The following is a 16,569-nucleotide window of genomic DNA, read 5'->3' as shown; positions in this document are numbered from 1 at the left end:
TACAGAACAGGGTACCACCCGGCCCCCAAGGTAGGAACAGGGTACCACCCGGCCCCCCCAGTACAAAACAGGATACCACCCTCCAGAATATTCATACCCCCCCACCCCCAGGTCTTTAACTGTCCCCCCCCCCCCCCCAGGTCTCTGTCGGCCGCATCGTGGGGGGGTCTGGTGGTTCTTCACCCTCATCATCATCTCGTCCTACACGGCCAACCTGGCGGCGTTCCTCACCGTGGAGCGGATGGTGTCCCCCATCGAGAGCTCGGAGGACCTGGCCAAGCAGACGGAGATCGCCTACGGGACGCTGGACGGAGGCTCCACCAAGGAGTTCTTCAGGGTAATTCCTCTAATTACTAATCACTGATCACTCCGATCAATATTCACTAATTACTAAGCAGACGGAGATCGTGATCAGAGGACAAGATGAGGGTAGTGGGACGAAGTAAACTGCTGTTTGTCTCTTCAGAATGGAACGGATCGCAAATGGATCCGAATGAAGAAACGTAAAATAAAACCTTGACCTGGCACTCCCTCAGCCAAATAGTGGGGGGACCAGATCAAGGCAGCAACATAATGGAACCACGTGGGAGACTTTCTTGATATAGAGGAGACCATATCTGGCCTGGTTTATATAGGAGAGACCATATCTTGCCCGGTTGATACAGGGGAGACCATATCTGGACTGGTTGATACAGGAGAGACCATATCTGGCCTGGTTGATACAGGAGAGACCATATCTGGACTGGTTGATACAGGAGAGACCATATCTGCTGCTGAAGCTATACAGATATAAAGATATTCAGATATTCAGATATAAAGATATTCAGATATAAAGTTATACAGATATGAAAATATTCAGATATAAAGATATAACGTTATCCAGATATAAAGATATTCAGATATAAAGTTATCCAGATATAAAGATATTCAGATATAAAGGTATACAGATATGAAAATATTCAGATATAAAGATATAACGTTATCCAGATATAAAGATATTCAGATATAAAGGTATACAGTCATAGAGTACAAGTTTGGGCTAGGGCAGAGAATCTGAACTCTACCGTACATGCACAATTTTCCAAAAAATCCACAAAAATGTCTCAAAAAAGCCAGAAACTTTTTCAGTGACTATTGTTTCTCATACTGGTTTTTGTCCCGCTACTAGTCCCGGAGCGTTGCCAACACGCACACACAACATACATCAAACCGTGTGTAATGATCGGGAATGGTGGGCTATGACTTTTCTAAGAGATTTGCCTCGTGGTTTTCACGAAATTGCCAAAAAACTGTGAATTATTTCTCATTGACTTGAATGAGGAATGTTCGGGAAATTGTTCAACATTGCTCAAAACCCCCCGCTCTTTGGGACCGTGCCTTATCGCCATACTTTAACGTCCCAAATAATATCCCAATAAAGCAACGAAATATCCCAAAAAATGACAAAAATATCCCAAAAACATTCCCCCAAAAATAAAAAAATAAATAAAAAGTGAAATAAAATTCCTAAAAAAGAAAAAAAGTATCCCAAAAAAGTGACAAAAATATCACAAAAAACAAGAAAAAATTCCCAAAAATTTACAAAAAAGTCAAAATAAACATCACAAAAAATGTCCCAAAACCGCTGCAAAAAACATGAAGAATGTCTCAATGAAGCCAGTCCCATGTCTCTACTAATGTTCTGTCAGTGCAGATAAAAGTAAAACGTTTCTACTACAGAAACATGCAGTGTTTGACCCCCCGATAACCTTTTATGTCCTCAAAAACAACAAAATGGCCCAAAGAATTCCCCAAAAAATGTCCCAAGAAAGTGACAAAATATCCCAGAAAATGTCACAAAAGTGTGAACAATTTTGCGCTTTTTTTCCAAAAAATATCCTAACAAAGTCATTAAATATCCCCAAAAATATCCCCAAAAATATCCCCAAAAATGTAATAAAATTCCCTACAAAGTGAAAAATATCCCCAAAAAAGTGACAAGAATATCTCACAAAATGTAACAAAAATGTGAAAATATCCAAAACAAATTTCCAACAAAAGGCCCAACAAAGTGAAGAAATATAGCAAAAAATGTCCCAAAAATGTGACAAAAATGTGAAAAATACCCCAAAACCTTTTTTCCCCAAAAAGTTTTCCAACAAACTGAAGAAATTTAACAAAAAATATTCCAAAAAGTGAAATAAAGTAACATGTACGATGGCGTGTTGGACGCCCCCGATAACCTGTTGTGTTTTTGTCTGTGCCGACCTCAGCGCTCAAAGATTGCGGTTTTCGAGAAGATGTGGTCCTACATGCGGAGCGCGGACCCCTCGGTGTTCGTGAAGAACACCAACGAGGGCGTGAGCCGGGTCCGGAAGTCGAAGGGGAAGTACGCCTACCTGCTGGAGTCCTCCATGAACGAGTACATCGAGCAGAGGAAGCCCTGCGACACCATGAAGGTGGGCGGGAACCTGGACTCCAAGGGCTACGGGGTGGCCACGCCCAAAGGATCGCGCCTCAGGTACACGGGCGGGGGGCGGGGCGGGGGGTGGGGTGGGGGGGGGGTGTATTTGGGTTTCTGTTGAGTTCTGATTCAGCTCACTTTCTGGTTCTGGAAGTACATTTTCTCTAATCCAGAGGTCCTCAAACGCATCGTCTGGTTTTTATTCCAGGTTCGGTTGGAATTTTTCAGATTTTTGCGACATTTTTACGTTTTTCAAAACGTTTTCTATTTCCACGTACATTCAACGACTTTACCTTTTCAGCTTCGTAAAGGGACGGTTTTATGTTTTTTTCCCAAAATTTTTGTTGTTTGTTGTTTTTATTTTCAATTTTTTTGTCACTTTTTTACCATTTGCAAAATGTTGGATGGATAGATAGATGGATGGCCAATGGAGGAAATCTCTTCCAGAACCAGACCAGGTCTGGGTTATGGGGTGTAATCAGGGACCAGGTCGGAGTTATGGGGTGTAATCAGGGACCAGGTCGGAGTTATGGGGTGTAATCAGGGACCAGGTCTGAGTTATGGGGTGTAATCAGGGACCAGATCTGACTTATTCAATTTTTTTGTCACGTTTTTGACTATTTTAGTTCTTTTTCTGACATTTTTTCTTCTGCTCTTTTGTTTATTTTGTCTTTTTTCCAACATCTCTGTCATTTCTTCAACCTTCTCTCGCCCCTTTTTGAAACCTTTTTACTTGTTTTAATAGGGCTAAGACTTACCTGAGACCTGGTCCCACGTGAGACCTGGTTCCACCTGTGCAGAGCGCGGTTAACACAGTACTATTAAAGTACTGAGTACTATTAACAGTTTCAGAGATGTACGATCAGAAGTGACTGGTTGTTGTCTGTCTGTCTGTCTCTTAAGCTGTCTCTCCGTCTGTCTTGTTTCTCTCTCTTTTGTTTGTCATTATGTCAGTCTTACTGTCTGTATGTCTCTGTCTGTCTGTCTTTATGTCTGTATGTCGTTATGTCGTTGTGTCTTTATGTCTGTCTGTCTGTCTCTGTCTGTCTGTCTGTCTGTCTGTCTCTGTCTGTCTCTCTGTCTGTCTCAGTGTCTGTCGTTGGCCTGTCTGACTGCCAGCCTGCCGATCCGTCGCTACGCTGATGATGCCGCTATCTATCTATATGTCTATATGTCTGTCTCTCTGTCTGCCCTGCTGTCTGTCTGCCTGTCTGTCTGTCTGCCTGTCTGCCTGCCTGTCTGTCTGCCTGTCTGTCTGCCTGTCTGTCTGCCTGTCTGTGTGTCTGCCTGTCTGTCTGTCTGTGTGTCTGCCTGTCTGTCTGCCTGTCTGTGTGTCTGCCTGTCTGTCTGCCTGTCTGTCTGCCTGTCTGTCTGCCTGTCTGTCTGTCTGCCTGTCTGTCTGTGTGTCTGCCTGTCTGTCTGCCTGTCTGTCTGTCTACCTGCCTGTCTGTCTGTCTGTCTGTCTGTCTGTCTGTCTGTCTGCCTGTCTGTCTGTCTGTCTGTCTGCCTGTCTGTCTGTCTGTCTGTCTGCCTGCCTGTCTGTCTGTCTACCTGTCTGTCTACCTGTCTGTCTGTCTGTCTGTCTGTCTGTCTGTCTGTCTGCCTGCCTGTCTGCCTGCCTGTCTGCCTGTCTGTCTGTCTGTCTGTCTGTCTACCTGTCTGTCTGCCTGTCTGTCTGCCTGTCTGTCTACCTGTCTGTCTGTCTGTCTGTCCTGTCTGTCTGCCTGTCTGTCTGCCTGTCTGTCTGCCTGTCTGTCTACCTGTCTGTCTGTCTGTCTGTCTGTCTGCCTGTCTGTCTGTCTACCTGTCTGTCTACCTGCCTGTCTGTCTGTCTACCTGCCTGTCTGCCTGTCTGTCTGTCTGTCTGTCTGTCTGTCTGTCTGCCTGCCTGCCTGTCTGTCTGTCTGTCTGTCTGTCTGCCTGCCTGTCTGCCTGTCTGTCTGTCTGTCTGTCGTTCTCGCTGCTGTCAGGTAAAACATTGCTTTAAAAAAAAAAAAAAGTGTTAATTAATTTTTCCTTGAATGGTTTTCCTCGGCTAATAGTCGCTGAATTTGAACTGAATCCAAAAGTATGGATCTAGAAATGTATCAAAGAAACAATTAAAGTCAGCACCCTGTTAACTATATACATTATATTATATTATATTACATTATACTATATTAATAATATAAAATATATTATATTATGGACTCCGACCATGAACACATCAGGTTTCATCGGACAGCAGCATGGACGCCATGTTCCAGACATCTCGTTCTCATTCTCCCTGCTCCACATCTCACTCATTCTCCCTGCTCCACATCTCACTGTCATTCTCCCTGCTCCACATCTCTCTCTCATTCTCCTTGCTCCACATCTCGCTGTCATTCTCCCTGCTCCACATCTCACTGTCATTCTCCCTGCTCCACATCTCTCTCTCATTCTCCTTGCTCCACATCTCGCTGTCATTCTCCCTGCTCCACATCTCACTGTCATTCTCCCTGCTCCACATCTCTCTCTCATTCTCCTTGCTCCACATCTCACTGTCATTCTCCTTGCTCCACATCTCACTGTCATTCTCCCTGCTCCACATCTCTCTCATTCTCCTTGCTCCACATCTCACTGTCATTCTCCTTGCTCCACATCTCACTGTCATTCTCCCTGCTCCACATCTCTCTCATTCTCCCTGCTCCACATCTCTCTCATTCTCCTTGCTCCACATCTCGCTGTCATTCTCCCTGCTCCACATCTCTCTCTTCTCCCTGCTCCACATCTCTCTCTCATTCTCCCTGCTCCACATCTCGCTCTCATTCTCCCTGCTCCGCATCTCGCTCTCATTCTCCCTTCTCCGCATCTCGCTCTCATTCTCCCTGCTCCACATCTCGCTTTCATTCTCCCTGCTCCGCATCTCGCTCTCATTCTCCCTGCTCCACATCTCTCTCATTCTCCCTGCTCCGCATCTCTCTCATTCTCCCTGCTCCACATCTCACTGTCATTCTCCCTGCTCCACATCTCTCTCCATTCTCCTTGCTCCACATCTCGCTGTCATTCCCCTGCTCCACATCTCACTGTCTTCTCCCTGCTCCACATCTCTCTCTCATTCTCCTTGCTCCACATCTCGCTGTCATTCTCCCTGCTCCTCATCTCACTGTCATTCTCCCTGCTCCACATCTCTCTCTCATTTCCCTTGCTCCACATCTCACTGTCATTCTCCTTGCTCCACATCTCTGTCATTCTCCCTGCTCCACATCTCTCTCATTCTCCCTGCTCCACATCTCACTGTCATTCTCCTTGCTCCACATCTCACTGTCATTCTCCCTGCTCCACATCTCTCTCATTCATCCCTGCTCCACATCTCTCTCTCATTCTCCTTGCTCCACATCTCACTGTCATTCTCCTTGCTCCACATCTCACTGTCATTCTCCTGCTCCACTCTCTCTCATTCTCCCTGCTCCACATCTCTCTCTCATTCTCCTTGCTCCACATCTCCGGTCATTCTCCCCTGCTCCACATCTCTCTCCTTCTCCCTGCTCCACATCTCTCTCTCATTCTCCTTGCTCCCCATCTCACGTCATTCTCTCCTGCCCACATCTCTCTCATTCTCATCTCTCTGCTCCACATCTCGCTCAGCATTCTCTTCTCCCTGCTCCGCATCTCGCTCTCATTCTCCCTTCTCCGCATCTCGCTCTCATTCTCCCTGCTCCACATCTCGCTCTCATTCTCCCTGCTCCGCATCTCGCTCTCATTCTCCCTGCTCCACATCTCTCTCATTCTCCCTGCTCCGCATCTCGCTCTCATTCTCCCCTTCTCCGCATCTCGCTCTCATTCCTCCCTGCTCCGCATCTCGCTCTCATCTCCCTGCTCCGCTCTCGCTCTCATTCTCCCTGCTCCACATCTCGCTCTCATTCTCCCTGCTCCCATCATTCTCTCTCATTCTCCCTGCTCCATATCTCCATATCTCATTCTCCCTGCTCCACCTCTCGCTGTATTCTCTTCGCTCCCTCTCCCTGCTCCACATCTCCTCATTCCCCCTGCTCCACATCTCTCTCATTCTCCCTGCTCCACCTCTCGCTGTCATTCTCCCTGCTCCACATCTCGCTCTCATTCTCCCTGCTCCACATCTCTCTCATTCTCCCTGCTCCACATCAGTGTTTTCAGCCGACCCAGAGTCCACAGAATTAGCTCCGTAATGAGATTAGTACGATGTTCTGTTATGAAAGGAAACGATAGACCAACAACATCAAGCACAGACACACACACACACACCACCACACACACACACACGACAACACACACACGGACACACGCTCACACAGACACCCCCACACACACTCAGACAAACACACACACCACACACACTCACACAGACACACACACACACACAGACACACACAACGGACACATGCTCACACAGACACACACACACACACACTCAGACACACAACACACACACACACACTCACACAGACACGCACACACCCACACACACACACACACTCACACAGCACACACACACACACACTCAGACACACACACAGAACACACACACACACTCAGACACACAAACACCCACACCACCCTCACACAGCCACCACACACACACACACACACCCCACACACCACACCACACACACACAACACACACACACTCAAGACACACACACAGACACACACACACACCACAGGCAACAGACGCACGCGCACGAATAAACACGCACAAACACAACCAGGCAAAGTGGCCAGTTTATGTGTTCACAATTTGTTGAAGCTAATTAATAAAGTGATTATTCCTGATAGCAGAGCCGTGGAAGTTATTCACGAGAACATGTAAGACTTTGTCGTCAGTTGCTTAGCAACGCGCTTGTGTGAAAGCATATTGAATAGTCACCATCACACGGCTCACTACTTTCATTTCAACAGACTCTGTTCTTTGCCTCTGGGTTGACCGGCTCTCAGTAGTAACAGCTGACAAAGTCATTATCATGACTGCTTCATTTCATCATTTCCACATATGGAGCTCATGTCTCTGCTGCAGAATCACTGCTGCTGAGACTGAAAGGGTAATTTCTGTATTATTTTATCAACCTGGACTCTATTTTACCGATGCGTTGGTGTTCACAAAAATCTTTAAAATTGATCCAGTATTGAGCGAGAACGTTGGAAGCAGCAGCCGTGAAACCAGATTTAATGTTACCCACCACGCTCCATGTAAATAATCACTACTTTTATCATCGTAAAATACCTTTCATTCAAAGCGGACAGAATCTAAATAAAACTACCAAAAGCCGTCTTGGTTCATCTTTCCACTGTTCCAACAATCACCACTCTGGTCTGGTTGGAATAAACTCTTAATTCACCCATTTACATGTGGAGATATGCTGCTCTATACACACTAAAAGTAGTGATTATTTACATGGAGTCTGGTGGAGATATGCTGCTCTATACACGCTAAAGTATGATTATTTACATGGAGTCTGGTGGAGATATGCTGCTCTATACATGCTAAAAGTAGTGATTATTTACATGGAGTCTGGTGGAGATATGCTGCTCTATACACGCTAAAAGTAGTGATTATTTACATGGAGTCTGGTGGAGATATGCTGCTCTATACACGCTAAAAGTAGTGATTATTTACATGAGTCTGGTGGAGATATGCTGCTCTATACATGCTAAATAGTGATTATTACATGGAGTCTGGTGGAGATATGCTGCTCTATACACGCTAAAAGTAGTGATTATTTACATGGGGTCTGGTGGAGATATGCTGCTCTATACATGCTAAAAGTAGTGATTATTTACATGGGGTCTGGTGGGTTTGGTGATGGTGATTTCGGGGCTGTTCCATGTTGTTTCCTGTAGAGTTACATTAGAGCTTGGTTCTTGTTGAATACTGGACCAGTTTCAGAGATATTTCAGTCACTCAGACACATCCCATGGAAAATAGAGCAAACGTTGTAAAATACCAAAGTTACTCTTCACTCTTCTTGCCCGTGCTGCGGTTCTGTCGATCACTCGGAGAGTTATTCTTCCAGAATGACATTTTTACAATTTCTTTGAAAGTATCTTCAAACAATAATTATTAACCCTGTGCACATTTCAACTGGACTATTCTTTGTTTTACACTTCATTTTTAATGTACGGTATGTTCACATGGTTGACTTTGGAAGAAAGCTCTTGTTTTGCTGTTGTCTCTTCACAATGATGTCGTTCTGGTTCTGGATCATTTTACTGATTCATCTCAATTAGCCTTCATTGTAGATCTGTCACTGCCACTCTACAGCTTGGATCGTCTCTGCTACGTAAAGGGGAACAACAGCCTGTGCTCGTGTTTTGTAGAGAATTACAACGTGGACGTTGCATTCAATTGTCTCGTAATCTCTGAAATACTCAAACTCTTGTTGCAAAGCTCTCTTCTGTCATCTAAGTAGCTCTAACTGTTGAAAAAGAAAAAAAGCTTGAATTGCATTAAAATCTAAAAAAAAAGAATCCAATCATGGATTTGGAGAATTCCACATGTTGTTTATATTCCACCGTGTATTTATGTCCAAGCATTGGACTGTTGTTCCTCATTTATTGATCAGGTAATGAACCGAAATAATGCGAGTTGAGGATTGCTGCAGAGAACCAGTACCAGGATGCATTCGCTGTTCAACCCCGGCCGCGGTAAAATGGTTCAAATGTTCCTTCTCTGGTATAGAAATACAACAGTTAGAAAAGCCGCTGAGCTGTTTGCTGCAGTCGTTTCAGTGGCCCGCGACAAAATGGTGGTTATTGTTAATTGCCATGGTGATAACACTGTGGGGCCATAAACATACCACGGGTGTTTTATGGACCAGACCATGGGTGTATTATGGACCAGACCATGGGTGTATTATGGACCAGACCATGGGTCTATTATTGGCCAGACCATGGGTGTATTATGGACCAAACCATGGGTCTTTGTATTATTATTCCAGACCTGGGTGTATTATGGACAACCATGGGTGTATATGTCCCTACCATTGGTGTATTATGGACGACCATGTTGTCTATTATTGGCCAGACCATGGGTCTATTATTGGCCAGACCATGGTGTATTATGACAGACCATGGGTCTAATTAGGGCCAGACATGGTGCTATTATAGCCAGACCATGGGGTGTATTTGGACCAGACCTGGTCTATTATTGCCAGACCATGGTGTATTAAATGGACCAGACCATGGGTCTATTATAGCCCGACCATGGGTCTTTTAGACCAGCCAATGGGTCATTATTGGCCAGACCTGGGTTATTATGGGCCAGACCATGGGTGATTAGAGCCCAGAACCAGGGTCTATTATAGACCAGACCATGGGTCTATTATTGGCCAGACCGGGTGTATTATAGACCAGACCATGGGTGTATTATGGGCCAGACCATGGGTCTATTATAGACCAGACCAGGGGTCTATTATTGGCCAGACCATGGGTGTATTATGGACCAGACCATGGGTCTATTATGGGCCAGACCATGGGTCTATTCTAGACCAGACCATGGGTGTATTATGGACCAGACCATGGGTCTATTATTGGCCAGACCATGGGTGTATTATGGACCAGACCATGGGTCTATTATAGACCAGACCATGGGTCTATTATAGACCAGACCATGGGTCTATTATTGGCCAGACCATGGGTGTATTATTGGCCAGACCATGGGTGTATATTGGCCAGACCATGGGTGTATTATGGGCCAGACCATGGGTCTATTATAGACCAGACCATGGGTCTATTATAGACCAGACCATGGGTCTATTATTGGCCAGACCATGGGTGTATTATAGACCAGACCATGGGTGTATTATGGGCCAGACCATGGGTCTATTATAGACCAGACCATGGGTCTATTATGAGTTTGTATCTTGTTTTAAGAGCTTTTCCATCAGAAAGGGAGAAAATATGGAAAACTATTTCAATAATATGGGAAACACTGTTTTACCACGGCCTGGGTTGGAGAGCAATGGTCCTTTCAGCCGTTGATGATGATATCTGTCATTGGTCGATCTATGTCCTCTGCTCATTAACACCCACTTCCCTTCTACCCCCCCCCCCCCCTTAGAAACCCTGTTAACTTGGCAGTGTTAAAGCTCAACGAGCAGGGCCTGTTGGACAAATTGAAAAACAGATGGTGGTATGACAAGGGCGAGTGCGGCGCCAGGGCAGGGGACTCCAAGGTCAGATCACCGTAATCCCCCACGCCGGTAACGGCAGGGGTAACCGGCAACAAGCCAAAACTTACCCCAAAACACCAGGCCCAAAACTGTCAACGAGCCAAAATTTACCCCAAAAACACCAGAACTGAAACCGGCAACAAGTTAAAACTTACCCAGAAACACCAGGTCCAAAACCGGCAATGAGCCAAAACTTACCCAAAACCACCAGTCCCAAAACCGGCAATGAGCCAAAACTTACCCCAAAAACACCAGACCCAAAACCTACAACAAACCAAAATGTACCCAGAAATGCAGGTTGTTACATTATAAAGTGAATTTTTAAACAATTTATGAGATTTTATGACATAATGACTTGTTGCAGGTTCTTTGTGGCGAACCAGCCAGGTTTCTATTCTAGACTATATCCACGATGGGTTACCCCTATTCTAGACTATATCCACGATGGTTACCCCTATTCTAGACTATATCCACGATAGGTTACCCCTATTCTAGACTATATCCACGATAGGTTACCCCTATTCTAGACTATATCCATGATGGGTTACCCCTATTCTAGACTATATCCACGATAGGTTACCCCTATTCTAGACTATATCCACGATGGGTTACCCCTATTCTAGACTATATCCACGATAGGTTACCCCTATTCTAGACTATATCCACGATGGGTTACCCCTATTCTAGACTATATCCACGATGGGTTACCCCTATTCTAGACTATATCCACGATAGGTTACCCCTATTCTAGACTATATCCACGATGGGTTACCCCTATTCTAGACTATATCCACAATAGGTTACCCCTATTCTAGACTATATCCACGATGGGTTACCCCTATTCTAGACTATATCCACGATAGGTTACCCCTATTCTAGACTATATCCACGATAGGTTACCCCTATTCTAGACTATATCCCCGATAGGTTTACCCCTATTCTAGACTATATCCACGATGGTTACCCCTATTCTAGACTATATCCACAATGGGTTACCCCTATTCTAGACTACATCCACGATGGGTTACCCCTATTCTAGACTATATCCACGATAGGTTACCCCTATTCTAGACTATATCCATGATGGGTTACGCCTATTCTAGACTATATCCACGATAGGTTACCCCTATTCTAGACTATATCCACGATGGGTTACCCCTATTCTAGACTATATCCACGATAGGTTACCCCTATTCTAGACTATATCCACGATAGGTTACCCCTATTCTAGACTATATCCACGATGGTTACCCCTATTCTAGACTATATCCACGATAGGTTACCCCTATTCTAGACTATATCCACGATAGGTTACCCCTATTCTAGACTATATCCACGATGGGTTACCCCTATTCTAGACTATATCCACGATAGGTTACCCCTATTCTAGACTATATCCACGATAGGTTACCCCTATTCTAGACTATATCCACGATAGGTTACCCCTATTCTAGACTATATCCACGATAGGTTACCCCTATTCTAGACTATATCCACGATGGTTACCCCTATTCTAGACTATATCCACGATGGGTTACCCCTATTCTAGACTATATCCACGATAGGTTACCCCTATTCTAGACTATATCCACGATGGGTTACCCCTATTCTAGACTATATCCACGATAGGTTACCCCTATTCTAGACTATATCCACGATAGGTTACCCCTATTCTAGACTATACCCATGATGGGATTCTAGATTATACTTAGCTCTTAGCTTTTGCTTCTCCTGCCCGTCCCAGTGTCGGCCGTGACCTTTATTGGGTCAATACAATGAGATAATGTAACTATTATATCAAATCAACTTGTTGTCCCATATCAATGTTCTTTTTAATTCCCCAAAATAACATGATTGATTCCAACGCTCTTTGCCAAGTACAAATCTCTACTTTCATTAATTTTGGGTCTTATTCTATTTTATAGCATTGTAAAACAAAGTGAAGTGTTGTTGAAATAGTGTTGAGTGAAAGTTGACATATTCCAGTCTGTGATTATCATCAACATCCATTCCTTTAATTTTAGTCTCAATAATTCATAATTTCTGCTTTTCTAACTCAAACATTAGGTATAATTTCCTATAAATGAGGTTTATTGACCATAAATTCCAAAAATAACTGTAAAACTAAAGTTAATAAGTTAGTGTCACGTAGAGTTAAAAACGTCAAAAGAAGTGACAAACATTGTAAAAAAGGGTCAAAAACATAAAAAACTAAACAGTGTTAATTTTCATTCTTGAGCTGACCGATGATACACCAGATTAGCAGTTAGCACGGTGAGTAAAATGCCCCCCCGATCTCTGGCATTGGACGTTGTTGACTCCCCCCCCCTTTAACATCTCTCATGTAGTTATAATAATAGTGATGCTTGGCGATGTAGAGCTATGGCCCCCGCTAATGGAGATCACAATAAACGAAAAATCAAATTAAATTGAAAACATCATTAACATTAAAACATCGAAAATTAAAAACACAAATCCCAGTTTCTGATTCCCACAGTCCGTCGTCTTGTTCCCCGGAGTGTGTTTAGCTCTTGCCGGTTACCCAAAGTGATATAGTAATACACATCTCGCACGCAGGGAGCCAGGCCCAACCAGGCCCAACCAGGCCCAACCAGGCTAGATGGAGTATTAATATCACTTTACGCTGACATTCACCACCAAAAAAACTAAATGCAAAGTTTCATGTGTGATTTTGCCTGTTTCTTCTTTACTTTCTGTTGTTGTTGGGATGTGTAACAACGCATTATGTAATAACAACGCATTATGTTATAAAACGTCACATTATAGGCCTCATAAATGGGTTCTTCATGTAATAATCTGCCGCATTTTGAAATACAAACCCAGAACGCAGTATTCAATGAATTTAGAGATGTGTATTGACCAATGAAAGATGATATTAATCTACTTAACAAAATGTATTTATTTTTTTGTATTTTCTTTTTTAAATACATTTTGAGTGACCCGTGATTTAAATGAATTAAATAAACATTATATATAGTGTTATTAAAAAATGAATGAAGGCATCCATTTTGCTTTGTTTTTACATAAAGCACCAGATTAAATTTGGGTTAACCCCACATTGTACATATATAATATTATAATGCAGGTTATTACATAATTAAGGGAATTTTTCAACATGTTGACATTTTAGGACACAGTGCGTTGTTGCAGGTTCTTTGTGGCGAACCAGCCAGGTTCAAAGCGTCGCAGCTGAACAATAACATAACATAACATGGAGGTGCATATGTATTTTGTTATTCCCCCCCCCTCCCCCACCCCCCCCCCGCCCCCGCCCTCTCCCATGGTTCTTTTTGTTTTTAAGAATCCCAGTAAACCTAGCCGTACTGAAGCTCAATGAACAGGCCATCTTAGACAAGTTGAAAAACAAGTGGTGGTATGACAAGGGGGAGTGTGGACACAAGGACTCCGGCAGAAAGGTCAGTTCAGTTCCTGGGGGGGTTGCTTGGCCCGGTCCCCCCCCCCTTCACTCCCCCCTTCACCCCCTCACCCCTACACACACACAGACACACACACACACACACACACACATACGCTGAGGCTCTTGTCTCCAACCTGTCATGCACTCTCCTCTCCTGGACACGTGGCTGAGAGCTAGCATGCTAGATTGGAGAGGAAAGAGCTCTGATTGGCTCCCCCCAGCTTCCTGTTGCAGAGGCCCCGCCCACTCTGGTGCTTTCCCTTCCGTTGCGAAGCTGCATGCTATTGGACAAGAAATGATTTCTTTCTTTCATGATCTAACATGGATAATAATATTAATATATACATATCATCTGACGTGGATAATAAGATTAATACATAGATGATAATAGTAATTTATGGATATAATCAGACGTCCAGGTAGAGATGAGGTTTTGCTTGGTTTCCCTCACTCTGCGTTTCTCTGCATGAAGCTGCATGTCACACGGAGATGTTACTATCAACGTCGTGAACGAGACGTCCATAATTCCCCACGTTGCTGAGGGTGGTGCCGCACGCCTTTGATCAGTAATCTACTGCCTCGGTCACCGCGGGTAACGGAAGCTGTTCGGGGGCGTGGCCCTTTAAATGTTGGGGACGTGGGGGGGGGGGGGGCATTTCCACACTATCCCGTCGGGGTCCCCAGTGTGGGGACTATAGATGCACAGGAACGCGTGGCCCGTTTATTTAACACATAGAAACAGAACCAGGTGCTGAGCCCAATGCCCCCCCCCCTCCCCCACAACGCCCACGGCCTCACGCAGTCCAACATTTAAAGGGCCACGCCCCCCGAACACCTGCCGTTACCCGCGGTGACCGAGGCCGTAGATTACTGATCAAAGGCGTGCGGCACCACCCTCAGCAACATGGGAAACATGCATGTCACATTCACTATAATATTATATATTATATATTATAATATATAATATTATATATTATATATTATAATATATAATATATAATATATTATCACGAGAGGCGGGTCGAGGCCGGACCATTACATGTATATATACATATACATATATATATATATATATATATATATATATGTATGTATTCCATAAACTGTGAGATTCTCTTTTAGGCTCCATCTGCCCCGCTACGGTTCAGTTTGGTTGAATAATTTCAGAGAAAAGTTGAATAATTCGAGGGGAAGAAATTGTAATATTTTAAGCAGAAAGTCACAATGTTCTGCAATTTTTATTTTTTTTTTTTTTTGATATTTTACAAAGAAGTCAAATAATTTTTTTAATAAATGTGAATACTCTGAGGGACAGAATTCTGAATATTTAGAGGATAAACAAAGCAATTTTATACCTGAATCTTTTAAATATATTGTGTGTGTATGTGTACATTTTTTAAGAATTTCATTGCATGGTGTAAAATCTGTGCATATGACAAATAAATATCTTGAATATCTTGAATAAAATCTGGATATTTTGGGTAAAAATTGCAATATTTGTGGTAAAAAAAAAAGTAATTTCTTTTGAGAAATAGTCAAAATTTTGAAGAATCAAAGTCTGAATATTTTAGTAAAAAAAAATAAAAATGGAATATTTGTAGAAAAAAGCCGTGTAATTTTGGAAAAACAAAATTGAGGTAAAAATGTCTGAATATTTTGATGAAAAATCCCAATATTTGTGGAAAAGTAAAGTTAGAAAAGTTTGAGAACTAATCCCAATTTTAGTAAAATATTTTGAAAAAAATTCTAAAAAAGTCGGATAATTTTTGGGAAAAAAGAAAATGTTCGGAGGAAAAAATGTCTGAATAATTTGAGGTAAAATCCCGATATTTGTGGAATTTCTTTTGACGAATATTCAAACTTTTAAAGAACAAAAGTGTGAATATTTTAGTGTAAAATATTGAATATTTTTCGAAATAAGTCAGTTAATTTTTGAAAAAATAAAATACTTTGAGGAAACAAATGTTTGAATAATTACTGGAAAAAAATCAGAAAATCCCAGTAAAAAAAAGTTGGAACATTTTTGTAATAAATTAAAATATTTTTTGATAAAAGTCTTACAACTTTTTGAGAAGTATTTAAATATGTCTGAATACTTTGAGGAAAAGTCCCAATATTTATGGAAAAACGTTAAATTATGAGAAACATTCAAAATTTTGAAGAAAAAAAGTCTGAGAATTTTAATAAAAAAGCGAATATTTGGACGGGGACCGTCTTAGACGTTGTGGGCGGAGCCTAACGGGCAGAACTCACGTACTGGCCCTTTAAGGCTCCTTCCTCCTCCGGCCTCCTCATCGCAGCCTCTAAAACACGAAGACGTTAGAAAAGACGACGCCGTGATGTCACGGCTGTCTGCCGCGTGATTGGCTGTCCCTGACCCCGCCCCTCTGCCTGACAGGACAAGACGAGCGCGCTCAGTCTGAGCAACGTGGCCGGCGTGTTCTACATCCTGATTGGAGGGCTCGGCCTCGCCATGCTGGTGGCGCTGGTCGAGTTCTGCTACAAGTCCCGCATCGAGT

General features: G+C 43.2%; 1 protein-coding gene across 1 annotated transcript in view; it reads left to right on the top strand.

Annotated features, from left to right (window-relative positions):
* Positions 1-167: 167 nt before the first annotated feature.
* LOC116679477 (glutamate receptor 1) overlaps positions 168-16,569 on the top strand; it is a gene marked incomplete at its 5' end in the record, with an annotated part of 17,532 nt that continues 1,130 nt past the window's right edge. The window contains 4 exon segments of the mRNA XM_032509135.1: positions 168-337; positions 2,253-2,500; positions 10,500-10,614; positions 16,449-16,569. The exon segment at positions 16,449-16,569 is cut by the window's right edge and continues 14 nt beyond it. Coding sequence (XP_032365026.1) covers positions 168-337; positions 2,253-2,500; positions 10,500-10,614; positions 16,449-16,569 — 654 coding nt within the window.

Source organism: Etheostoma spectabile, unplaced genomic scaffold (assembly GCF_008692095.1).
Source record: "Etheostoma spectabile isolate EspeVRDwgs_2016 unplaced genomic scaffold, UIUC_Espe_1.0 scaffold00015045, whole genome shotgun sequence".
NCBI classification, from domain to species: Eukaryota; Metazoa; Chordata; class Actinopteri; order Perciformes; family Percidae; genus Etheostoma; species Etheostoma spectabile.
Note: the sequence above shows the minus strand (reverse complement) of the source record. Positions and strands in the feature narration are given on the sequence as shown.